Source organism: Sturnus vulgaris, chromosome 3 (assembly GCF_052056855.1).
Source record: "Sturnus vulgaris isolate bStuVul1 chromosome 3, bStuVul1.hap1, whole genome shotgun sequence".
In the NCBI taxonomy this organism is placed as follows: domain Eukaryota; kingdom Metazoa; phylum Chordata; class Aves; order Passeriformes; family Sturnidae; genus Sturnus; species Sturnus vulgaris.
In genome coordinates this window covers 83,071,223-83,098,963 of record NC_142245.1, presented here as the reverse complement: position 1 = coordinate 83,098,963, position 27,741 = coordinate 83,071,223, and the positions used below count along the sequence as shown (strand labels likewise).

The window sequence follows — 27,741 nt, the reverse complement described above, 5'->3', positions numbered from 1 at the left end:
GAGAGGGTGATTTACACACAAAATGGTCACCAAGCCCGAGATAACTAAACAATGAGGGATGAACCCTAAGCCCACCACTGGAAAGGGATATGCTTCTCCTTGGAGGATTCAGAGTTCCTTCTCCCCAACCCTGGGACCCTGGCCATGAGGTAAGATGGCACTGAATAACATTTGGGTCTTGAACTTGCCCACCCAGCTCCAGGCTCTGCCCCCTCACAGCTACTGCAAAACATTGACCCCGTCCTTGGCTGAAACTTGGACACCTTCACATTTTTTTAAAATGTATCCTGAAATATCCATCTGTTACATCTCACAAAGGACAAATACTGCTTTCAGGGATCCCTCTAAACCTTGTGTTCAAGTGTGAAGCAGTCAGTCATTAAATACTGATGATACAAGTTTCCTTATGGCAGAGATGTGACACCTGGCACTTCCAACTGCCACTTTAAAACTGAACTACATACTTCCTGAAGGTGCTCTACACATCACCACCTGCCCACGAAGACTCTTGCTACATATGTGTGACCACTCTATTTTTAAAAACATGTTCTAGAACTTGATACAGTGCCTTGAAGATTTCTCTGAGAATTTGACATGTAGAGAAAAAATATAGGTAAGCATGACATTTACAAAGCACTTTCAAAAAATCAGAAATGTTAAGTGAATCAGCAAGGTAGTGTTTCACTGCACATTAGCCAAGTTGATCTTTTGTTAAATGCTTCCAATGGAATTCTGGCACTGAGCTGAATCTCCTAATCCGGTTGAGACAACAGAAGAATTTTGTGCCAAAATTACTAGGTCAAGATATTGTGCAATTAGTTTAAGGATCCAACTTTTACCCACCTTTTAGCTATTTATTAAGAGCTCTCCTTAAGTCTGTCCAGAGAAGTGTATCTTCTGATGCTCATACCTAAGTTTAAAGGGTAATTTCAAAAGCTTCAAGTGTCTAGATAGGATTAAGCAACTAATCTGTTGATGATCCAGACAAAATGATCAGAGTATACATACACATACACAGAAGAACAAGAAACCCATAAATTGGAAAAATGCTTACAAATAGCACTTGGACGATTCTATAAAGAGTTCAGATGGTTCAACTTCCCACAACCATAGTTTCCAATAGACTTTCAACAGGGTCCATCAGAAAGCAAATCAGGAGTGTGCAGGATTACCAAACATACCACTGGGTAACACTAAGGACTTTCCTTCTCATTGTCTACAGTTTCTGTTATAGCCCTCTGCCTTCCATCACCAAAAGCAGAACATTACTTTGAATTTTCTTACAAAACTAAGTTCATGCTGCAGAGAACAGCCTCCCCTTCTGTGGGTGTAGCAAGCCTATCAAAAAAGAGTAAGTGACATTTATATCAATGCAGGTCTTAACTCCTATTCTAGCTAGCAGACAGAATTTTGGCAATCAAACTTCAATTTTTAAGTGTAGATATGCTTGGCTTCTTTTTGGTTTTAATTAAAAAAGGCAACTAGAGACTTCTTCACAAAGAATAAATAGAATGCTAGGTCAGGCAACAGTCATTTATTTATTGACTTAAACAAGCAAAAGATATCCTCAGACATAATGGCTACCACTTGAGCAACACAAATCAATGCTACTGAAGAACAGGGAACATCTTTTCTTTCACCCCTCCCATCCCAGAAGCAACAATAGAAATACCAGGACTCCTAGAGCAAAGGAGAAAAATCATAAAAGGTACTTAGAATGAGCTCCAGAGTTGAAACACGGACACTAAAAAATCATTAGCTGATCTACCACATCACCACAATCACCTCAAAACCAACTTTGATTGTTCCACTTCCACCAGGTACCAAATATATAGCACTGTTTAACAGTGATTTCAATGTATTAACAACTGTCCTCAGCTGAAGCAGAACAGTAATTATTTATATTGAATTTGAGGCTACGGATAGAATGAAAGGTTTCCATAGACTACAATGCACATTAAAGAAAAGAGACTGGGGAGAAACAAAGCTACTTTTAAATTACTGTACATCTCCATCAATCAAGCAATTTGTTCTGTACTGATAGCTCACTGAAGACACAATATCCTGTCAGAGTCTGGCAACTCTACTCACCCTGTGACAGTGTATCTGATAAATGTATCTATGAAGAATTTATCTGTATATCCCCTAAGTTGTACACCACTGAAAATCCAAGTTTGCTGCTCCTGTGTGGGTGGTTTTTAATCAGACATCAGCAAAAAAAGCAAACACATCACATGCAAACGAACTGTTACTAAATCATTTAGTCTTCCTTGTAACAGTCAAAGATGTGAGTAAGGCATTCCTCAGATTTAGAGAAAACATTAGGAGTCTTTAGTTTTGCAGGCAAGGAGACCTTTTATTTTAATCCATTAAAAGAACCCAAAATAGTCAGCAGGTGGCCACATCTATCCATGTTTCATTAAAATCACATAAAACCTAAGTACAAAAGCACCACTGATTATTGCTCTAGAAAAACTGCATGAAAAATTCAAATACACACAGTAAAAACATCACCATATGCACAAGACATAACTTCTTAAAGCAAGTGTATGGAATGCTGATCCAATTTTACACATACCTTGCAATATTAAGTTGATATTTATATTACTTGGCAACAATGGGAATTTCTAAAAGCACTGTTATGAGAAGGGAAATGTTCATATACAGTTTAATATGTCAACTATCATAGTCCTAAAAAAATTAGCATTTACAAAATACTTGATAAAAATATCTTTTAAAAGTTGTCCAAGAGGTACATAAAATCAACCCAAAATTTTCATGGTATTTCATTCATTCTTGTCACCTACAGATTCAGTTTTCTGAGCCTGTGGAGAAGAAAGAAAGAAATTAAATTACTATAGTGAAATGCTATTAGGTACCTAAATACCCAAGCTATCCTTAGTCCTTTGATTTCTTACAGCTCCAAACCTGTGTCCATAGGACATCTAAACAACCGGAACAGGTATAGTCACACACTTTTCTCAACTCATCGGTCCCAGCTTTTCAAAAGCAATACAAGCCTTACCTGTCAGCTTCCATCGTTCACACTGAAAAGCACCACACTACCACCTGTTTCTATTCACTGCACACATGCTGAATGCTCTACCGCACCCTTAACTTTCACTGTTTCAATCTGCCCTTTTACTGACAGTGTGCTGGGTGGGGCACCTCTGGATGTTGAAACACTAACAGTTGAGCGAGATGCGAATCTGCAATAACATTATGGGCAATAAAAAGAAACATTATGAACATGCTAACAATGTCTGAAAGGCTGAATAATTAAAAGACACTGATTCAATCAGCAGGAGGTATGTGTGGAAAGTACCTCTTCAGCTTTATTTTCACCATTTTCAGATGGTGTAGTACCTTCCTTTGCAGCTTCTTGCTTTTCATCCTTCTTCCCTTTAGCACCTTTGCTGGCCTTTGTTCCAGGTTCCTTCTGACAGAAGATTAAAAACATGGCCATAGACATTGTATGAGTAGCCAGAACCTAGTATCTTTATCAAAACAACTTTCACGTGAACTAAACAGCAAGTCTTGGCAAGCTTCACGAGCTGGACTGAAACAGAAAACCACCTAAAGGCTACCTGGAAACTGTAAATCCATATAAATTACGTAGAGACTCAACATTTCTAGAAAATGGTGGTGTCTGCTTCTTTAGTTTTCCTGCTAACTTTTTCAGGGATACAAAACCAGACTACTTTGGTAGAGCTGTCCTAAGAGGTATATACAGGATATGTGTGTGACAGTATATTACAATTACAGTATATTGAAAGCCTATTCAGACAAGCACAAACACTATGCTGTTTGTGTAACTACAGCACTACAATTTCAATTAACATAAAATATTAAATTATATTTTAAAAACTAAGCTTTTTTGTTACTTTGGTAACATCTGTAATGGTCATTCCATGTCAATTAAAAACCAGCCAACAGCTAGGGAGGCAAACTGATAAAAGTCCATCTGCAGCAACACAAAGCAAAGCATAGTTCCTTTTGATAAATTCTAACAGCCACAGTTTCACTCTGAGATAAGCTCTTAATACCTATGTTGAAGTCTACTATTTTTTATAAGTCTTTTCTCTATGTACTTATTTATATTTGTGATCTAAAGGTTAGCAGAGACATAGTTTAAGTATTTGAAGTGCAATGGGATAAAATTTTAAATTATATTACTTTACTATTTTACATTAGTATTTAAAGTAGTTCTGATAAACACTGGATATCTTTCATGCAATCATTAGCTCCAAATTCTCCATGCAAAATGGCAATAATAGCTGTGAACAGGGATATTAAGGTCTGCCTTCCTTCATTTACTACCCTTCCCAAATGATGCCCATACAGGAGTAGGGCAGTGAGGAGAGAGCACCAGTAATCCCAGTTCCAGGGCAGCCTGAATTACTCCTTCAACCCCCCAGCTTCAATGTTACATAGCAGCTCATAATTTGGAAGCTTACAGGTGGTATGAGCATAGTTACAAATCTTCACCTACAAAAGAACAAACTAAGGAGTTTATTTAGTATACTAATTCATAACATGCAAGCTTTTAACAATAAAAGCTATCTCAAATCTGTACCATCTTTCATTGCTTACTAGCAAGTTCAGAGTACACTTTTTCCTGTTTTCTGTTGAGAAGACCAAGATTAATATACTCCTTACAAATGTGATCCAGTTAGGGTTTGGAATAAAAAGATTACTGTATTGAAAAGTTACTTACAGTAATATCATAAAGGATTTGAGTCACCCGAAATAAGCTTCAAATGTCTCTCTTGCAATTTAGACTGGGTCCATGACACTGAGCTCATCCCATAGGTATGTGAAGCTACAGAAGCTCCCACATTCCCTTTTTTATTCATACTCTTTTTAAGAGGGGAGCAGGATGGACTCAGCAAGACTACTGGTATTTTTATATGATAAATCACACAGTGTTTAATAAAGTCAGAGTTTTACTTTCACATGTGGACTTTGTATCCTGGCACTTTACCAATTGAGATGACAATAAAAGGACTTGAAAAATGGAAGTGTGAGGAGTGCTAGACTCAGTGTCCAGCATGGAGGCTTTTTTTTCCCATTAAAGCAATTGCTCTTATTCAACATTCCCTTTAGGCACAAATAAATCTACAGTTTCTGAAGAACATGATTTATATGCAAAAATCCTGAAAAGGTATTTCAAATACTAATAAGATTTTAATTTGACTGTAACTGGCCCAGAAAACCCAAACCATTCAATTTAAATATATTTAATTTCACCTTTAATTATAATTGTGCATTCTCAGCAACAGCCAGGCTTCAAGAACAGATAAGAGTTTCTCAGTACAAAATGAAGTACTGCACCTCTAGACAAGGAAATAGAATGATACAGAGTAATCTCAAATGATTTTGTAGAAATTGCTAAGTCTCAGGTAGAGTTTACTCAACCAAGCCTGTACTTTTCAGGAAAGGTGTAGTAAAGGTAAAAATTCTTCTTAAATAGCAATTCACTACAAACTAACATGGTCTGCATATCAAACAGGCAAGACATTTTCTTTGGGCCAGTAATGAGGCCAGGAAGGGGTGGAACAGAAATAAAAGAATGATCTAATTCGTGGGTTTTTTCCAGGGAGGGGGGGCAGGGAGCTGCAGAGAGGGCAGGGAAGCCCATGCCTCAAAAAAAAAAATGCTGTGAATTGAACTGTTTGCAAAATAAAGAAGGAGTATACTTGCTAACTATTGGCTAAAACGGTAACTAAAAAGAAAGAGTATTTACCTTTGTTGTTTTCCTTGGTTTGGGTTCAGGTTTTGGTGGAGCAGGTTTCTATAAAACATTTTTAGTTGCACAACATGTTAGACACACCACCAGAAGCCAGCCTCCTCCACACCCTGCTTCCCCCCCACCCCACACCTTCCCCTACTTCCTGCTCAATCGTATGCATCTAGAAAAAGTCTGAAAAACATTACTGCACAAATGCACCTCATATCTGTATACACCTGTTTGCATTAGTTCACTCATCTAGACAGGAAAGTAATTTGGGGGTCATTGTACGAGTAAAACACTGAGATTAGTAGTAACTATTAAAAAAAAACCCCATCCGTTATATTCCAACAGAGAAGGGTAACTAAAACCAAGTACTAGTAGTGGCATCAAGTGAAGTCCTTGAAACACAGCATTTCCACATCTAATATCAGCAAAATTAAACAGTCAATACTGCACCTAACCTAACAGTTTTGCACTGAAGTACACTAAAGTGGGAAAACATATCTTTTGCCAGGACAACCTGAAAACCTGAAACCAAGAAAACGAACATAACTTCATTGCTAAAGTTTTTAAATACCCCTCGGCAAGAATGAAAATTGAATCAAGCAAAATGTAAAAAAAACCCTTGTTTGGTCTGACAAACCATATGTGCTTAGAAAAGAATATACCAGGAGGTACTACACATACTTACAGCTGACAGTCTCGCTGATCGTCTTGTGGGCTACAGGGGAAAATTAAAAATAAAAAAAAAAAAAAGGACATTTTTAGAAAAAATATCCAAAGCAACATAGTATCAGTTATTTCATAGGACAGCATAAAATATGCATCTATCAAAATATGTGTCTATTGCCAAACACAATTCACATCTTCTTCACCTTGGACTCTAGATTTTAAAGGGACAGAGTGATGTGGAAATTAGAAATAAAAGTTGTTCAGCAATTATCACCTAAACTGATGCCTTCTTGGGATTACCTAGAAACAGAGGTCAGACAAAATCAAGGGATTAAAAAGTGCTTATATTTATTGAAGGCCTTCAGGTACATTTTGGGCAGACAAAGCCCCCCCACGGGCTACACTCAAAATGGACACAGGTCAGGGGTTTTCATACTTTTGTAAGTTTGGTCCATTTGCATATTGGGGGTTAATCTTCTAATTACAGCTTCAGGTAATGAAGTAATTTACTCCAAGTTTACTCCTCTCCAACTCACTTTTGTTTACATTTCTCGGGGCCTGAGACAGTAAGGTGTCCTTGATTCCCAGGCCTAGAGAGGAATTGTTTTGTCTGACCAAAATTAGAAAGTAGTAGCTAACACCCTATATGCAGTTTAGAGTTATACACTAAAGAACTGCAAGATTACAAATATATGAAAAATATAAAAGTTAAGATCCTAAGGCATCAAAATCTCCACATAGTTAAATACCTGACACACACCTCCCTTTTACAACTACTTTTGAGTCCCTTCCTGCTCTAGGAAAGGTTCACAAATTCAGTAAGCTTGACTACCTGTGCAAAGGACTGAACCTTTTTCATAAACACTTAGAATGATGTTTTTAGAATCTAGCAGATGTTACTTGTAATAGTGGGCACAAATACCATCTGATTAACAGCTGAATAAAGTTAACATCCTTCTCTAGAGGATATCACTGTGCTAAAATTTCAAAACATGAAACTAAGTCCTTCCACTTCCTCAGTTCTCCACACTCTCGCTCTGAGAGTCCAGGTGCACAAAGACAGCTGCAGGATGAGAGAGGGAAATTATTTCTTCTATTTAAACACAAATCTCAAAAGGAAAGACTCGAGCCAGATATTCTGCTTTTCTCCAGCTTTCTTCATCACTTCAACACACTTTCCCTAATAAATTTTATTTCATCCTGCTCTTTGTCATAAACTTATTACTAAAGTCTTAGAAATACTTGTTAGCTTGCTAGTTTGTTCACAATATTCTTGTATTAATTAAAACAGAGTCACCCAGATTCACATTACGGTTAATAAAATGAACTAAAGTCTGGTCTATGTAATAAAACTAGAATTACACCTGTGGCCAAAATAAAGGGAGAACTAAACTGCAACAAATATCCAATATAACTCAGCTTAAAAAGAGAATCAAAAATACTTCTAATTACATATTAAGCATTTAAGTTGAAAAAACATGGCTCTGCACATCCTGCAACAGGAAAAAGCTCTTGTTAATATCTGAAGAATGCTGTAATTTGTGTTCATTGGAGCCATTCAAGAATTCCTAGTGGAAAGCAGTAGTGAATAGTTCAAATCTGCATCCAGCAAAATGGAAGTCAAAAAAATACCTAAAGATATTTGCAGCTATGAAATATTTATGCACCATTAACAGCAAAAAGGTAAACCTGTCTTTCCTTGGCAATTGAGTGTATCAAACGCTTAACAAGCGGCCTAGCATTATTTTACAACAGGATAAACAAAGCATTTCAGTTGACCAGGTAATCAAAGCACCTCTAACTCAAGGTATCATCTTTTACAAATCTGCTTTCTTAACCAATTATTTCTATCCCTTTAACGTTTAGGAACTGAAATGTTTTCATGCATCTACTTTTCAAAGGATAGTATGTTGATTTAGTTAAGTTATAATTCTCTCTCCTACCTCCTGTTCCATGACTTGTTTGCCATAAGAAAGTCAGCATAAACTGTAAGTTCTTCAAAAATGCTTGACAGTTAAGTAATTTAAATTCTCACATGGACTGCGTGTGTATTTTTGTGTTATCTGATTATAAGGAGGGAACTAGAGCCAAGTCAGCAAAGGTCACATTTTCATTTGCTTTGGGAACCTTTGTCCTCTTCAAACAGCTGTACTAACCCAGAAATTAGCAGCTCACCCAAGTGTCTGTTTGACACTGGCCCACTAGCAAACATCTACAGAAAGAGTCTATGAAAAGGAGCAGACACAACAACTCTTGTGCACTCTCCTACTGCACCAGCTTCTGGCAATCTGAAGTTGCCAACTTTCCAACCGGGATATCACACATACACCATGTGTTTAAACAGTCCCCAAGGGTTATTTTCTAGACAAATCTGTTTAATAACATAGCACTCATTTACATTTTCAGTTTCTATAACATCCTATGTCAGTGAGTTCCGTAAAGGGATTATGCACCATGTGGAAAATAAAAAGCAAAACCTTCCCCCTCTGCTGTCTCTTCTTTTTAACTTCTTGCCTCTGACTTTCATTACATTCCTCTTATTTACAGCTTTCATGAAGAGTAATTCCCTAACTGCCTTTCTTTGTGTTAATAATTATTTTATCACAACTCTTATATAAAAGATGAAGAATCCTAGAAAAACTGTGCTGTTTGGGTTTTTAGATTCGGTTGTTCACTTGTTTTAGAGCTGCTCTGCATCCTCTGTTTGTCCCACTGTACTTGGTATCCTTTTAATTCTATCATGACCTCTATCAGGAGAGCTGCATTCTGTACTTCCATATCTGAGAGCACAACAAATTAATCTTGTGATACACTGATGCTTACTCTGTCCTCTAGCATTTTTTCCTATGTTCTAGTTACCTTCTGTTTAGAACTACTGACATTTTCTAGTAACTATTCACTGTGATTTTACAATATCTCCCGTGATTAACAGCTTGGTGACCACCACTAGGTCCTCCCCCTCCCCTGTGTATTAATTTGCATTTCTCCATACTGAATTTCTTTTGATATTTTACCACTTGGTTACTTACTAGTGACATAACAGCCTTCTCAGTCCCTCTCACTTCTGAGTACCTTTACAATTTTTGTAAACTTCAGCAATTTTTGTAATTTCTTTAGTATCATTTGTCCTAAATATCATTAACAAATATATTCAGCAGCAAAAGCCCCACAAAAATCCAGTACTTCACTAATAATCTCCTCCTTTATCACTCCTCCATTCTCTTCTCTTAAGTTTGTATGTTAGAAATTCTTAGAAAGATCTTCAATGCTAGTTATTTCTTTAAGAATCTGCTTGGTGAACCTTATGAAATGTGCTCTTTACATGCAAGTCAACTATAGTGCATGCCAATAGTTTACTTGATATTTTCTTGATCAAATATGCTCGAAGATTTACAAAGAGAGCAATTGTATATTCCTCCATTCTTCTCAAGGTCCTGCTTTAAATTTGTCTGCCATACAAGAAGGCAACCTAAGAAAACAAATTATCATAATTCTCCACCTGTTTTTTAAATTCACGTTAAGGGCTGTGAAAAACAAACCAGCAAACTTTATTGTAGATACCAAAGTATCACCAGCTGTCTTCTTGCCTTCTCTAACAGAGTGTACCATGTCCTTTAAACAAATCCAGTCAAAGAAAACTCACAAATGTGTCAGCTGCTCCAGTTTAGAGTCTGGTATCTTAATTCAAGACACCCTCCCATCAGTCACTTAAGCTAAGAATAGTTTTGAAGCAGACTGGCTGAGGTGTGTGCATTAACCCTCTTCTGCCAGCCCACTAGAGATAGAGCAACATCTCCAGGCAGTAACATACTACACTATTACCACAAGATCTACCAGAGTTTGTCCATGAAAGCCCTAAAACTATCTCAAATTTATTCAGTGTACTAATAAGTTGTATAAATCCTCAGTACACCAAGATGAAATCAAGCCAGATAGGGTACAAATGTGGTTTTACTGTCTTTATTCCCACATCAACAAATTAAATATATATATACTTGCCTCTTGTTTAGTTACTTTTGCTGCATCCTTGCCTTCAGCACCCTCTGGAGACTGAAAGAAAATATTTAATCAATGTTTTTATTACAGACTTAAAAGCATGTAGACAACAGCAAAACAAAGATTATGGAGAAGACTGACTGCTCTTTCATTTGCAACAACTTAAAGCAGCCTGATAAATCTACATTAGTATGTACAAGTACAAGCAGCATTGTACTCAAACCAGTCTCTTTACCAAAACCAAGCAAGAACCCGAGCACCAGGTACATACATATATCACACATCACCACTCAGAGTCCCTCTAGCCAATTAACTAAAGCATCCACAGGCTCCAGTGGAAGCTCCATCAAATCCACTGTTGGTAGCACAACAGTAGGAACTGGAAATCTGAGGTTTGCTCTGTGACAGCGTTTGAAATCCCCATGAAATTTAACACATTTTTTACCCGAACATGAACTTAACCTGTTATGAGATGCAGTGAGATGAACCAAAAAACACAGCAAAACTGAAAATGAATGATTTCTTTAACTCCTTTACTCCCTTTTCCTCTCAGTGTCACTCAGCTGGAAGTTTTTAAAGTATCCTTACATCATATCTCACCTCCTCCATCAGAAGAGCATAAATCAGTAAAACACCAAGACATCGAGAGGAAAACTAGGGATAAACGTGTATCTTCTCAAGAACAAAGTATCAACTCGAACACTGTAAAACTAACCTTGCCTAGGTGATAGAAAGGTTACTTTAGTTAAAGAAGATAGGGCAGGTGAAATCAAGCTTCTCTTTTGTTTACAACTCAAGATGTGTTACACTTCACATTTTGCAAACATTTGTGTTTCCCAGGTAGGAGAAGCAATTCCTGGATAAAGAGTGAGTAGCAGCAGTTAGAGGAGAACTACAAGAATGGCATATTTCAAAAAGGAATTTTACAGGCAGCAGAGAAGGCAATTTGGTGGTTGTTTTGTTTTACAATCAGTAAGGAAGCAGGCTAGTTATCTTTTCCCTTTTCTTTCCATTTCAATCTTAATTCAAACTTCCTCACAGATTTTGACACAAAATGTCTGAGTTAGAGAGCTATGGTTTGGAGCAGAGAAAATGACCGGCTAGTTTGCAGCAGTTGACCAGTGCCTTCTCCTGGCATTCTGGCTCTTCCAGAAAGACATCCCCCCACCAGGGAATAAAACGTGGCTTTGTTACTGTGCACTCTCCCAACAGAAAGGAAGCATGCCACAAGAGCAGCTGCTTTAAAAAAAAGCCGAGGACTGATCATGTAAGTAGCTTGAAAACAGCAGGAAGTTAAGCAGCATCGCACAGCGTAGAGCAACTCAGAATAGCAACAGGCAGGCATCCAAAATGGAGCCCGACTGTTCCCTATGCAATTGCAGCCTGACCAGTCACCTACAGGATCGTTTCAGGTTTGCATTTCTAAGTCTTTCAGTTTGGTTACCAAGGAGTTACTACAGCTTGATGTTGTGATGCTGGAAGCATCAGAAGTCCGAAAGAAAACAAAAACAAGCTACTCCATTACTCCTGTCAGTAACAAAGTCCTGTGTCCTACAACTTTCCTCTTCGACTCACAATACAGGATATGCTCTGGGTATAGCTTTTTCTGTTGCCCATGAGTTCATAAGATCTCTTTCTCCCATATGAATTTTCTCAATTCTAACAAACTTGTGCTGCAACCTTTCCCCGAGAGGGAACTCAAATAGCATCCTTCCTGTCCTGGGCAGAACCTATTTATATGGAAGTCCTCCGAGATTGTATAATCTTTTCCTTGCAGTGGTCAAGAGACTTTAGATTTACAGGGGTAGAGACAGAAAGACGGCAAGATCCGTTTCCTTTGGAAGCTAAGCTAAAATACTTGTCATAAGCTAAACGAAGTTGACTGATACTCCACAATCAGGCTGTTTTACCCTGCTTCACTTTTGGGAATCATAGAGCTCTGAGAGAGGGATAAATTATCCCAGGAAGGCACTGCCACATGCCAACAGCCTTGCAGGAATTGCACAAGAGCTAACTCTCCACCTGCAACACTGCACAGTTAACACAGAGTAATTTACCACATTCTCTTTAGCACTTATGAAAGAGAAGTCTCCCACATTTCTGATAGGGCAGTCTGCTTTTAGATGCCAATACTACTGCAGACAAAAGATTGAAAAAACTGCTCATGAGGCTAACCACAGGGGGAAAAAACCATATTAAAATACTCTTAACACAACCACAACCTCTGTATACTAACTACTGTGATATATTACACAACATACTTCAATTACGTTAGATAATTAATTAGCCCAGCATTCCCTCTCAAGTTAGAAAACCCAACAGCAATTCTGAAGGCCACATAACTTTTCTCCACGGAGGGACATGGACCATAATAGTAATTTTGGAGGTGTGAATAAGCAGCAAGGGGTTCTGACATGCTCTCATTTCCATTTCTGACCCGCTCCCTCCTCTCTGCAATCACTGCAAGTCCAGGCGTTTGGTGGCTGGGCTCAGCCTCCCAGCCTTGGCTCCCCAGTACTTTGGCAGAGCTGCGTGGGAGGCCATGTCATGAGTAGGTAATTGATCCAGCCGAAAAACAGCCTGCTGCTTAAACAAATGCATAAATATTACAATATATAGACAAATTATAAATATATAGTCTTCCCTGCTCTAGCAGAATCATTTTACTGCACAGCTGCACAAACAATTGAGTCAGTACAACAGACAGGAATGCAGTAGTACAGGGCAGCTGCAGGCAGCCTGGAACTCTATCTACTCTATCTAGTGCAGATGATAGACACACCAAAAAAAAAAAAAAAATGTCAGACATGGCTACAATGTATTTGCTAAAAGAGGAACAGAAACTTATTTTCCCCTCTATGAGTTCTGATGATCCCGGCTGATGTGGTTCTGCATACCAGTTTTTGCAATACTTTCTCCTCTCCCTGGGGAAAAGGGAGATTTATACACAAATGGATTTGCGCCAAGCATAGTTCCCAAAGAACTTGGCATGCCATAAGTAGAGACTGTCTGCACTACTATCTGGAGCCACAGGACTTATATGTAGATACCACCAAAACCTTAAAGCCTTTGCCCTTAACTCTTCCACAGGAACCCTTCCCCCATTTTTTGTCCTAGTGACAAACTACCGAAGAACCTTTGGCTTCAAACAACAAAATGTACTAAGTAACCCCTCCCCTTGGCACATTTTTCCTCATGACCTAACACGATGGCTCACCATATTTCACATGACACCCCAGCCACATTAAAATGCACCCTGAATACTGAACCGTACATCGTAAGCCAGTCAGGAGTAGGGATACCCACACTGCAAGTTTTGTGCTGCAAAATCAAAGACCAATACAGGCTTGACAAGGGCAGCACTCCAGCCTCAGTAATTCTTCAGCTGCACTCATCATACGCCTGTATTATATTTATAAAACAGTCCCTATGGGCCTGCTGTGTGTGATACTGTATGGATGCCTACAAGAGACAAAACATTTTAAAAAAAGCAAATAAGGACACAGACAACAGTGATATTTTTTTTTTCCTCATAGAGGTATACACAAGGAAAGATGATGACTGGCTATCTCTAAATATGCTTTTAGTTTTAGGCTGAGGTGACCACACATTGTGTCACATCTCAATTAGCACTAAATATTGGCAATAAGATTACAACTTAAGCTGTAGCTAAGCTTTGCAAGATCTGTCACAGCTGCATAACTTTCAAAACATAAGACTGTCTATCAGCAACTGGCTTTTTTTTTTTCCACTTGCTTCTGCCCCAGCTATTTTTAAGAGCAACCTAGAAAATTATATTGAGTGGATTGGAAAAAAACAAAGGAATATTAATAGATGGTAGAGAACGTTAGAAAACCCCTGAAGGAATATTAACATTGAGCTTATTTGTATACATAGCTCTTTCACCAGCTGTGAAGTATACATAAGAACCAGTGTTTCCACACACCAAAGCAATACTGCAGTATCTGCAATGCCATCATCATTACAGAACTATTAGGCTGAAAACAGAAAACTAGACAAGTGTTTTAAGTAAACATTTAACAGAAAATACAGGTCAAATTCCTGTTTTTACTGTTCTTAAGGCAAGGCTATTTGATAGAGATGCACCACAAAAGAAACATAATGCTTCATTTTTTAAAACCAAAATCCTGAAATATAAGCAGTGTATAATGAGAGGACAGTAACCCAAAGCAGTGAAGTCATTGATGTCTTTTGAGAGACCCAAAGGTACACATTTGAAGTTGCAACGTCCCACTTCTGGATAAATATTCTGTTTGCACTACTATGAATGGATTTATTAAAAAGAAGTACATTAAAAAGTCTGAAAAATGAGAATACAAGTATGTGAGAAGTAACAGTCAGTAGAAGGTCGGTATAAAATTAAATAGATGGTTCATTCTCTGAAGGATTTTATTACAAGCCGAAACTCAACACCTCGGCTCTGATGGGAGAGAAATTAGTCCTTTCACAACCACATGAAAACAAAACAAACAAAAAAAGCAGATGCAAATTTCATTCTAACTACCACATTAAGAAGTTAGAAATTAGAAAGGCAGAAAGCCTTAACTGTCCTAGCACATGAGCATTCTGAACAGCATTTCCTCCCTTCTTTGCAAGCTGTTTGGTTCGGCCACATCTTCATACACTGCCTGCAAGGGGATTTGCCTGTAGATTTCCTGGCTCACTCTTGCAGCTGCAATTTCCATGATGTAATGCTTTTGGTCATTCCTACTACAATTTTTTTCACCAACCAAAATAAGGTAAAAGCCTGCATAAAAAAGCACGTTGCAAGAGGAGCAGATGTAGTCTGAAATCTTTTTCAGGGTTTATTGCACTTTCCCTTAAAATTTTTCTACCCCTCATTTCCTTTTGAGTATAACTATGCATTAGACTAAATTTAATGCCATGAATGGTTTCCCCATATATACTATATTTTCTAATTATTTATCCTCAGAACAGCTCTGAATTTTGAGCTAGTTCATAAATGTAATTAAAATGCTATTTATTTCTTGGTTTAGATTAATGAAGACTACATGTTGGCTAATTTAACACCAACCAGCTCCTGCAATACCCTTCTAACTATTGTTTCCCCATTTAGCTCCTCCAGCATCTTATCATTAACCTTTGTTTACAACTAGTTCTTTGATCTGTTTTCAGTGGATAGAACAGTGCTCACTGCCAAGGCAATGTGAATTAGCTTGGCAAGTAAAATTAATTCCCCCTAATAAATGCTTTAAGAAATCAGGTATTCTTCCTACCACACAGCTTCATTTCTTTTTTCTACCAAGAGTCTGATCCTGGATGAGGAAAAAACTATGCACGCTGCTACTCTAAAAAAAAAAAATTTCTGCCAGAACCACAAGGGAAGTACAGCATAAAACTGTTTAGTGGCAGGCTAGATTTTTTAAATACTTATCCAAAATTATATCTGTCTTGCTCTCTTCCAGGAAATGAGGTTGGTTTTCTTTGTATATACATGTAAGTAAGTCCTTCGCAAAAAAAAAAAAAAAAAAAAAAAAAAAAAAAAAAAAAAAAAAAAAAAAACCAAAACCAACTACACACAACCCCATGCTGCTTAAGTATTTATTCTTTAAGTATGTAATATTTCAATATATTTGTTAATAATTATTACAGTATTTTAAAATGTAATTTTTAGAATTTAAATCCCTCCATCTTACATCTATTAAGAGCAGAATGCCTAATTTTCTAATTCTTTGGGGGAGAATGTCAAGATCATAAAGCTCTGAAAAGATGAATGGTACTTAAAGGTTTAAATTTGAAGACAAGCATTAATATCTCTTGCATTAATATGCTAATTACATATTAATTGGGAAAAATCAGAGAAAGCACTTCCTGATCAAGGTTTCCATTCTTGCTTAAAGATTCAAGCCAAGCAGAGTGACTTGTTGACCTGCAACACATTTTCAAAGAATATATAAGGAAATAAGAATACAAAAAGTCTGGCCATAAATAAAATCAGCAGGTGCAGAAAATGCATTTTATTAAATTCCTTAACTCTTAAGACAAGTGACTTATGTAAGCTTTATGCTCTTCCAGACAAGCTAGAAAATCAAGTATTGGGGTATTTCCAGATAACCAAAACCAGACAGAATAAGTGCTTTTCCAGAAGAGGAAATGTCTTCATTGTAGATTGAGGTATTTGCTATTCCCACTGAAAAGAGGGTTAAAAATTGACAAATATAATTGAAAATGCATTTATATTTGAAAGGACATTTTTAAAAATCTCACAATTGGTTTGGCTTTTATTTTTCCTTCCAAGTTTATCTTCCTTATAGTCAATTTTTGAACATGACATCTACCTTTGGCAAAGTGAAAACATAAGAGCAGTTTTTAGAGGCTCAGACTTAAAAAAAAATACCATTGTAATTTAAAATTAGATAGACAGTTCCCTTTTCAGACAGTGAAGTAATCAGCTGCATTTTGAAAAATACAGATTAGCCATGGGACCAGAGAGCACCGAGCATTTGAAATTGTTCAGCTTCCTCTGAACACCAGATGTAAAAATTCAGCTAGGTAGTGAGTAAATTCTTGTCTCCATATTTGCTTAACCATTTTACTGCCATCATAAAATAAAAAGGCAGATTCAAAAAATATAATGGATGAAATCCAGTCCCTAATATTACTTCTGTAACTTTGAAAGCTGATGACAGTTCTGCAAGTAAGATGAAGCTGCTGAACTCATCCAAGTCCACATATAGAGGCAATTTTTAAAACCTTCAATATTATGTTCCAAAATTTGTATTTAAATAGAACTGATCAGATTTGCAAAGTAAAACTAGCACATAGTACTTCTGAAAAAAAAATATCAAAAAATAGAAATTACATTTAGATAGCTACTTTCAGTAACAACTGATTCCCTAAAATATCCACCTCTGACAAACAAAAATACTGTGAAGGACAGAAAAGAGGCGTTTAATTTCTCTTCTGCCTGAGGACATTACAGTGACAAAACCCACAATAATCTAGAAAAAGGACCTTTTTTGTTGTTGTTTCAACTAATTGGTACAGAACATCAAACCTCTGAGATTCCGACAGCAGGTACCAAAACCACAACTGGTACAAAGCCTTAGATACACCCATCTCTCATATCCCAGTAATAACCACAGCTGTGGTTAAAAACAGTATTGCTCTACTACAACAGCCAGAATGAAGAGCTTCACAGGCAACCAAAATGCAGCTTCAAGAGAAGAATAAATTAAAATGTCTCCAAGTGGGCACAGGTGGGATAAGGAAGAAATGATGCAGTAAAGAGGTAAAGGATGATTTCCTTCTACAAACAGACCACTGACACATCTCAACTCTGCTTGAGAGAAGCAAAACACTTGCAGAGGTAAAAATGTCCTTAGATCTTCGTTTTCAATAATGGAAGCTACTACTAACTCAGGTAACATTAAGTCAATGGAGAAAGCTATGTGAGATGAGCAAACAGCAAACATACCAACAGTCCCAACAAAGCTGGCAGTGATGGGAACACACACAGTTCTTTTCTGCAGGCAGATTCCAACGTTCTTAGGGAACACAGAATTTTTTATTTCCATCTTTCACTGTTACAAGAACACCCACTCTTTACTATGGGAAGACAGAAGCTGTATCTCCAAAAACTAGTAACTTCCAAAGACTCTAAGGGGGTAAAAACCCACAAAATAAAAACCAAGCCCAAAGCCTCCTCCCTCTGGTGCTGCAAGGATACAATCTGAGCACTGAGTTGTTCTGATTATTCTAATGAATTAAAGAATACTCCTCTAGAAACTCTGAGTTAGGGACAATCAAATCAAAGATGAATGCCTGGCTGCTGCTAAGAAGCATTCTGTCCTTTCCCACCTAATCATTCCTGCCAATTCCAGCTTAACTCTTTGTGTCAAGGTATGTGTAAAACTAGATCAGCAGTCAGGCCTGCCCAAGAACTACCTCAAACAAATATGATATCTCACAGACTAAATCAGAATAAGGACAGGAATGGGCATCTGGAATTTCTGGTTCCAGCCTGTGTATGCCAGCCTGAAGTATCTGTTGAACTGCTGTCCAAACTGTGAAGTCCCACACTGCCAATTTTGCTGACAATAAAATTGGTATAAGACCTTACTTTTTTCTTGTGTGCAGCCAGCTGCTCATTCCCAGCCTGCTCCTTTCTAATAGGTTACCACACGTTCATCGTGCCACTGTGCAGCATCTCTAACTTGGATCAGTAAAATAACCCAGAATTAAAAAAACTTTCAAATCATGCTCAAACCTGCTCAGCAGACAAGCTTTAAGAATCATGGCCTAAAAGGTAATTACAGCATACTGAAGCATCTTTTTGGCTACTGGACCATGTGATAAATCACAGTTCTAGCTTAATGCAGGTAAAGAATAGGGAGTAGATAGTGGCCATGGTTATCATACCAAGTGCTAACTTCCAAGAAAAATCTCTGCATCTGGTTTACTTACACTCTAGGCAAAAGACTGTTAGAATCTTGTCAAGCAAAATTCAACTTCATACAACTTCTCTAAAGGACGATACATCTTGGAACACACCATTCCTATACACAGCTACTGTTTGGGTATAAAACAGCAGAGAAAGTGAAGTTTTCCAAGCAGCACAGAAGGAAAGCAACCTTAAATATCACATAGGTATATTCTATGTAAATATATAACTACATTCTATTTACACACAGGGAGTTTTTATCTTTTAAACTTACGATACTGATACTCCAGCACAAAAAAGAATATTGCCCATATCGAATGTTGAACTACCATATACAGAAAGATTACATGCACCTAGTCAATTTTGAAGTCAGAGTTGATGACTTACAAAGATTGTACTACTATGCTTTAATGTGCCCAAGAAGCATGAAGAATAATTTTTAATTGACAATTCAGTGAAAACTGAATTGGAATTTTTAGCTTGCCAATTCTTGAAGTCCAATTGTAATTTAGTGTACTCTAAGTAGAAAATTTATATACATTGCCATCAATTGCTAATAAATGAGTTAGATCTTTACAGACTAGTATGAAATTATCAGAAATGTTTTAGGTCATTAAATCCTTGGTCAACGACTTTTAATCATCATAACTCAATGACTACAACAATAATCATAATAGCTAAAATTACATAATTAGCTCTAAGTTAGAGAGTCTCTAATATAAAACATCAACAAATATTTGCTGCATGTATTTAATAGCCCTGTAAACTTCATTTATTGCAACGTGGCATAGCAGCATTCCTCAAGTATGTTTTTTCTTCACTGTCACTGAACACTGCTACATTGCTTCATATCCAAGCATTTCATGTGCAGGTAAAAGGTTTTGATCTTCCCTGCTTAATTTTTCTACTAAAGATGTAGAGCCTTTGAATCAGTCTGGTCAACTGACTTTGCTGGCCTTCTTGGAGTAAGCCAACTAGGCAGTTTTCAATTGCTTTTAAACATCCCAAGGTTTAAAATTCTGCAATAGTTACAAATCCAGTACAATTTCTAAAACTGTTAGTGGCAAAACATCCTTCTACTAGAAGGCCCCTGGAATCTTTTAAGATGCTCTGGCACATCTGTTCTGTTTGTCTTGCTTGAATTTAAAGTGCATCTTTGCATAGTAATCATTTTACCTGTCCCTGCAAGGCATGCTGCAGGTGGACGACCACCTCAGGACTCTGCTGAGACTTAGACAGAAATGTGTCAAAGTCAAGGGTATGTCAGTGACAGATGCAAAGAAGGGTATCTTCTGCTACTGCTTAGCCTGTTTTCCAGCAGTTACTGAATGGTCTGGGAGTGACCTACCAGAAAATGTGGAAACTACCTTTTCCAGAGCTCTGACTTTTGCTTTTAATTCTCATGGACTGGGAGAAAGAAGAAAGCAGTCAGTATGAAGGCAGAGTGAATCCAAGTAAAAATGTGGAGAAAGAAGTGGGCAAAATAGGAGTGGGGAAATGGCAGCACCCAAGACATCTGGATCTGGTACTGAGTCCCTTTTCCTTTCTATTCTATAATCACTTACAGACTGTGAAATGAAAATACAGAACCTCCTCCATTTCTATGTCTCATTGCAAACAGAGAATCTCTTGTGTTCTAGGATGACCTAAAGAGTGGCTTTGCTACAGAAAAAGAGCTTCCAACGCCAGTGTTGAAACAATTTATTGGGAAGATGCAGGTCCCCACAACATCACTGGAGCTTCTTTCCTGCTAAATAGCTTCAAAATGAAGAGAACCTTTGAAAAAACCCACTATGTTACATATAGTATATCAAGTTGAAATGGAACTGAACTTGATCGTACTTCATACTGCTGCACCATGAACACAAACTCACCTGTTACAATGCTTTGCACAAATCTAGACTTCATTCCACAGACCAAAGAGCAACAAAAGGACCGTTCAGAGATACAGCAAAAAAGAGCTGTCACCTGCAGGACCTCAGCTTCATTAGTTAATTGTCTAATCACATACAAGTTGCTCCAACAAAATTTTAGATAACTGGTTACTATTGCAAGTTTCTCAGTTTCTATGTACACAGCACAAAGCAAGACAAATTGGGCAAACTAACAACAAATGTACCACTCGAAAGTGCAGGAGGTGCTTATTAGTGGGAATAAAACATCATTACAGATATCTTAACCTGATAATTCAAGATAAAGGGACCATTCCAGCAACTAAGCAATCTACTTCTGTGCCTCATTTCCCCTGTTGGTGGATGAATATGGTGGATATTCCATTTGAATATTCATGACAGTTTAGAAATAAAAACTTAAACAAATAGAAGAATTTCACAAAGAGAACTCAGTTTAGGTCTAGACAAAACAGCACAAGGAGAATTTAGCAGCTCTAGGTTAGTACCTGTAAAAACATGCATTTAACCCCAAAGGTTAGAAAACACATTGATTAGATAGCTGGTTAGCAAAACAATCAGTAAGGGTCTCACCAAAAATCGTGTGATAAATAGGGATAGCACTATGACAGGACAACAATGTGGTCCCTTCCAACTTCTGCTAAAGAAGCAGCATTACAAGCAAAACACTCAGCGGGTTTGTTTTTCAGCAGTAAACATAATCAAGTACCTTTGACTTTAAAGAAAGTGAATTTGCATAGTGGAACAGGAACCTGTCCCAGATGGTCCCTAGTATATCTTCACAGCATCAACTGTACTGAGAAACTACATTCCTGACTACAAAGAGCCAGCAAATAACCAACAGAAATGGCTAATCAGACCGTAATATTTTTTTATTTGCTCTGAAACAGTAACAATATTCAATGATAGGAATGCATATAAAAAAAAAAAGATGACTTAAGTTGCACTTAGTCCTCACATCAGATCCAACTCCAAGTGTTTTCAAAACAACAAGTGAGATGCAGGTGGTATTGCACAGATTCAGATTAAAGAACAAGTTGGGTCATTTTGGAGTGCAATCCCATCTAAATGACAGGCTTCCCATCTAATACTGGACAAGTCACCATTTGACCTATTAATGTCCCTCAGACATGATGCACACCCACAAGGCAAGTGTCATTCATCCTGATGTATGCTCACGCACTTGTGTGTGACCATACCACGGCTCTCCTTGTCATCAGGTACAGAACGGTTCTTCATCCTTTTATGGCTAACCTTGAGATATTTCTATTGGGGCTGTTTCAAGGTCAAGGAGTCTGTCAATATGACCCAAGATCTAATTCCACAAAGACAGATGAAAAGCAAAACACCCCAACCCATTTCAAGGTGTTCTTTCTATCAATACCACAACAAGCATTCTGGTTTATCCCACACTGGCACTGCCACTCTTCTTGAGAAAGGCCATGCTCACATCACAACATTTTATTACAACAGATGAAGGGGACAGAAATCTGACAGGAGCAGTCCAGAGTTCAACCCCTTTTTGCTTTAGCACAGTATTTAACATCACCTCAACACAGAGTCAAGTTCTTCTTTTTCTCTTGACCCTCAAGCAATGAGTAATGACAGCCTGATATCCTATACCACAGCCCTCTAGAGAAGGGGAGGCAGCTTACACTTTTTTGCTCATAATATTCATAATGGACATAGGGCCAGGGACTCAGCAAGGACTTGAGTTTACATAGAGATAAGAAACATCATAGATGAAAAGAAAAGCAAACGAAGAAGAACCAGCCAGCTTAGATAACTACAAATACACAAAAATAGATACAGGTGGATTAAAGCCCTTTCTGCAATTATTATTTATTTACCTACTCTTGTAATAGTGAAAGTTTCTCGTTTTGACTTTTGATGTTTATTTCCTTACAAAATTTTCCCTGTTAGAAGCCTTTTTACAAGTTAGAAATTTTAAGAGAAGAATTGACTATTAGTTGCATGTGATGGTTTTGTCTCCACGTTGAAACTGGCTGTTGTAATTATTCAGTTACTGCTGCATCACCAACTTCTCACTCTGTGAATGTTATTCTGGAATAAAACCGATTATTGTAAAATACTACAAGTACATTTTTTTAAAAAAGCAAAGCCATTAATCATACACTTCTTCCCAGAACCCACACTTTGTATATAATCTTTAAATGTAAATCTTTACCCATTCAATGCTAACCAAAATAAAATTGAACAAAATTAATCTCCATTGCTCTCATCCCATATGCAATGTTTTGATTACTTTAACAAAGTAATCTTCTAGAAATGAGACATGTTCTTATGGACTTACTGCTGAAAGGTAGTTTCCCTTAATAAACATTTCACAGACCACAAAAACCTACAGGAGTATCTTTAATTCTACCCGCACAGCCTGAAACATTTGTAGCGTAAGAATGCAGAAGAGCAAAGTAAACAGGGTATGAAGTTCACAAGGTCTCAAAAGTTGGGGGATCCTATGGATACAAGATGATTTTCAAGTTTCTCCTGGCAACAAGCAAGAGCACTAAAAGCACAGAAGCACACGAAGGTGCAATGACAGAAGAGCAAGAGGAAAAAAAGCCCATCATTCACTGACTTCAAACCCAGTTATTCCTATCAACCCCACAGTTGTATCCATTTTCAGAACCGGAATCAGGCCCTCATCTATGCATTAAATAATTCAGTAGCATACTTGACAATTTGACATTTTTATACCACCCATAAGGCATAAGCAAAGGACAAGTAAACACCGAGTTACCTGGAAGGCATCATCTACCTGTAACTTTATTAAAACAGACTTCAGCCCCAGCCCAGAAACGGTGTATTAAGAGGTCACAGGTGACATTTGGGAAAACACAAATTGCCTTGCCTTGGTTGACCTAGTTAAAATTAAAGGACTGCAGCTATGATTTGGTTTTTTTTTTTTTTTGGTCATTGCATGTATTAGTGTCAAGTCCCTCGTTACACTCCGTTAGCGCCTCGGAAGGCAGGCAGCAAGTTCTCGAGGAGGATCTCCGGCAGCAGGGCCTCCCTCCCTCCGTCCCTCGGCCGCCCACCGCCGGGGCCCTGCAGGGGCGGGAGGGGGCCGGCTGCCACCGTCCAGGCTCAGCCCGCCTCCTGCCAGCGCCGGAGCGCTCCCGGCGGCCGCGCAGCCACGGCTCCGCTGCCAGCGGCCACGGGAGGCACGGAAAACCCCCACACCATCGAGCCCGGCCGCCCAAGGGCCGCCCAAGTTTCTGTCTCTGGGGGAAGGCGGTCTCACGGCCGGCTCCCTCCCGAGGAGGAGGCTGCCCTCCGCGAGGTGCCCGGAGAGCAGGAACCGGCCCCCGGGCGGCGGGGGCCCCCTCAGCCCCTCAGGGCTCCCCCGGCGCTCCCTCGGGAGGCGCCGCCCCCCGCCCCCGGGGGCCCTGCCCGGATGGGCGCCGGAGTTGGTACATACGGGTCTGCCGCGGGAGGCGAGGAGAAGGGTGTAGTTTGTTTTAAACATGGCTTGCCTCTCCCCTCCTCCCTTTTACCTCGGAGCCATCGCTCCGGTGCGGCGGGAAGCGGCGGGATCCGGCCGCCCCGGGTGGGGGCTGCCTCCCCTCCGCCGCGGCGCCGGAGTTTGCGAGCAGGAAACTCCTCCCGCGGGGGCCAGAGGCGAAGCCGCAGCTGCTGCAGCGCTTCTCCCCGGCGGCGGAGGGAGAGAAGGAAGGTGGGGGCTGGAGTTGTGATAGCGACTTCACCCCCCGGGGAGCGGGGCGACACCGCCCCGCGCGGCACCGGGAAAGTAAACAGGCGGCGGGGAGCGGCGGGGCGGGGTGCAGGGGGCTTGCAACAGGCAGCAAAATGCCCGGGCTCAGGAGCCATCCGCGAACCCCAGCACGGAGCGGCGGCGGGAGAAGGGCAGGAGAGCAGCGGGCACCTCCGGCCCCCGATGCGCGCTTTACCCGCCGGCCGCCGCTCGGCCCCCCCGACCCCACCCGGGGAGGGGAGGCAGGACCCGCCGCACACCCGGGGCGCCTCACCTTTCTCTTCGGCATAATGTCCCTGCTCCGTGCCGCCAAAGTAAAGCGACCGAAAAAGGCTCCGGCAGAAGCGCGGGATCCGCCCGGCGGTGGCGGCGGCGGCGGCGACACCGGCGTGGCTGGTGCCCGCAGCTGTGCCCGCGCCCGGTGCCCGCCGCGCCGCCCCGCCGCCCCCGGCGCCCCGGCAGCCCCCGCCGCCAGCGCCCGCCTCGCCGACGGGGCGGGCGGAGCGGGACGGCCGCGGCTCCCGATTGGCTCCCCCGGTGGCGCCGCGCCCCCCGCCCCGGCGGCAGCGGCTAATCACGGGCCCGGGATTCTCCATCAGCCGTCGGGAAGGCGAACCAGGCGAAGGTCTGGGCGCGTCGAGCAAGTTGCGTGCGGTGAGCGGCGAACAGGGAGCAGCATCCGCTCTCAAACCTCTGCAGTGGTCCTTGTACAGGTGCATTATTTCAGGCAGTTTAAATTTACCTTCGTTTTCTCCTCCCGCTAGGTTCCGGTTTCCCCTCCTCGACTGAAATCAGTCGCAGTTTTTCTCCATCGCTACTGTTGTGTCTTTTACAACGCGGGGGTTTGTCTTGCCGTGTAAATCCATTCCTCCTCCAGAAGCAAGCATGCTGTTGTATCAGGTCTCCTCATTACGTTGCCCTGATAAATCACTAGCGAGACAAACCACTGCCGCTGAGAGAAGAACTCCATTACAAGATGGGGTCATCAATTCTTCATTTGACGTTCAAATGCCACCTACCTTTTTTTCTGTTAATTTTAATGAGAAAAACAAAAGTGATTAGCTTGTTAACAGCTTGAAACTTGAACGTGATCCCTCTGAAGTACCTGCAGAAGAAGCAGAACAAACCCCAAAGGTTTTCCAAGGGGTTGGCCACCTGCCTTTTAGCCAAGAGCTGTGGTTAGGATGTGCATAGAGCATCATACGGCTGCCATAGGCCTCATTTTCCCTCTTTACCGGGGGCATTTGAACTCATACCTCTTGTTCTCCCACAACTTCATTTTGACAACAAACTGTGGTATCTCTGGAGCAGGAGAGGTTAGATTCTACCGTTGATACGGTTACAAAAGCTTTGTTGAGCTTAAACAATTTGTACTAATTAAATAATTTGCAATAATAATTCACCAGGGCAGGAACTCAGCTGGGTCTGCTCCCAGTTGCATGTGTAAACCGCCAGATTAAGGAGTCACACCCACTAGTTTACATGCTATTCATGTATATTTAAATAATTTGTACAAAGTGGTATAGTTGTTCATGGAAAGACTGGAAATATGGCCTTTAACAGGAGATGCCTGAGTTAATCAGAAATTTAGACCACCCCCCTTACATAGTATATTGCCTGGGTACTGAGTAATATAGGAAAGAAACAGGTCAGAATTACTCTGTAACTTAACTTTTCCCGCCTGTTTTCCAGCATTTTTCCCAGGTGTCTGTAATCATTAATGGATGATGGGAGCAACCCACTACAGCTTCACCGTGTACTATCCATTCAGAAGGCAAAAACAGAGCTAGCCCTCCATTAATACAGATGAAATGTCATCCACAGGAGAATTATGCACATGTGCAGGGATTTTTTCCTATGCCCTTCAAAAAGGTTGGATTAGTCCCACATCTCATTCCAAACCAAAATAACTTGGGGGGGGGGGGAGGGGGAGGGAGGAGGATTAGAATTTTTGATTAGTTCTGTTGCTGTCTTCCTCATTTGATTATATTCCTTTTCCATTTTGTCTCCCTACTTTTAGACTTGCAGTGTAATTCAGGTTGAAAGGAATCTCAGGAGGTCGTCAAACAAAACCTTCTCCTGCATTAGAGCAGGCAGCTGAAGACTTTGTCAAGTTCAGAATGTCTCTGCAAACACAGATTCCCATCATCTTCCCAAGCATCCTTTGCTGGTTCTTTCCCTGCATATGCATAAGCTCAATTCTAAAACTGTCCCCACCCTGTTTCCACAGTCACTCCAGTTTCTTTAAAATTGCAGCTAGGAGACAGCAACAACAATTGCATGAGAGCAGTAGGAGCCTGGTAACAGGCAGAGGTAAAGTCCAATTGGCTTGAAGAGGTAATTTTCCCTGGATTTATGGGAAAGGGAGAAGAAATCCCATTGACAATACATGGTTATCTACAACTAATGAGCAGTACAAAGGAAAAACAAAATTTTAGCATTGAGACAGCAAGAGAAAGAACTGGTAGAGCCAATAACTTATTTGCAGATGCCCTTTTTCCTTAATTGAACCAAATTTAGGTTCAATGGAACATTGTACCTCAGGGTGAAATCATTCAGGAAAGTTGCTGATGGGTGGACTAGTCCAATTGGTCTCTTTCTTCACTCCCTCAGTATTTTCTGTTTCAATACAAATTTTTTCTGTTTGCTTTCTGTCACCGCAAGTCCTATGAGATCTCTGGACAGGGGCAGATTGTAGGTGAAATTCCCAGAAACCTGGGAATAGCAGCAGCAAGTTGTTTTTCTATGACCTATGTATTCACCCCTTTGTGTCTGTGTGACACTTTCTCTGTAATAAAATTTATGTTCAGACTGGCTGGCCTGCTGCTACAGCTTTCAGTTAAAAAGCATAGGAATTATCTGTCTTTGTCCATCATACCTGACTCTCTGGTGTTCAAAGATGCCTCTTGTCTGAAAAGTTCTGATACTAACAGAAGAAACACTGATCTGTAGGATTTCAGAGGAAAAAGGCAAAAATGCTGCATTCCAATATATGGTGAAAACTTCTGTACCACAGATGTAAGCTGTGCTAGAAAAGCCATGTTTTGACCATATTTTTGGTTGTCATAGAAATTAGTTCATAGTTTAACTTTACAATTGTTTCTATTTTTAAGTAATTAGGGGATGCAACTGTAACACACTACCACTTTTCTATAACAACATTTAGGAAGGAGACGGATCAAAGTAATGTAGCCCTACATCACATTTTGTGTCCAAGGTATGCTGGTTGGTCTGCAGAGCCACCTTGAAATATAGCTTTGGTACTGTC

At 39.8% G+C, this 27,741-nt stretch overlaps 1 protein-coding gene and 1 long non-coding RNA gene across 3 annotated transcripts; one reads left to right on the top strand and one right to left on the bottom strand.

The window, feature by feature from the left end:
* Positions 1 to 1,519: 1,519 nt before the first annotated feature.
* On the bottom strand, positions 1,520 to 24,924 carry HMGN3 (high mobility group nucleosomal binding domain 3). Its single transcript, XM_014870193.2, has 6 exons — positions 24,748 to 24,924; positions 10,406 to 10,456; positions 6,426 to 6,455; positions 5,747 to 5,794; positions 3,326 to 3,439; positions 1,520 to 2,825 (listed from the first exon to the last, which is right to left on the bottom strand). Exons 1-6 carry the CDS (start codon positions 24,760 to 24,762, stop codon positions 2,787 to 2,789), a joined length of 297 nt encoding a protein of 98 aa, XP_014725679.1. The 5' UTR covers positions 24,763 to 24,924; the 3' UTR covers positions 1,520 to 2,786.
* A 160-nt stretch (positions 24,925 to 25,084) lies between these two features.
* Positions 25,085 to 27,285, top strand: LOC148224454 (uncharacterized). 2 transcript variants are annotated; one of them, XR_015802651.1, is made up of 2 exons: positions 25,085 to 26,345; positions 26,502 to 27,285. It is a non-coding gene; the product is annotated as an uncharacterized LOC148224454 (long non-coding RNA). The 2 variants fall into 2 exon arrangements; XR_015802650.1 differs by having other exon boundaries at positions 26,494 to 27,285.
* The last annotated feature ends 456 nt before the right edge of the window (positions 27,286 to 27,741 follow it).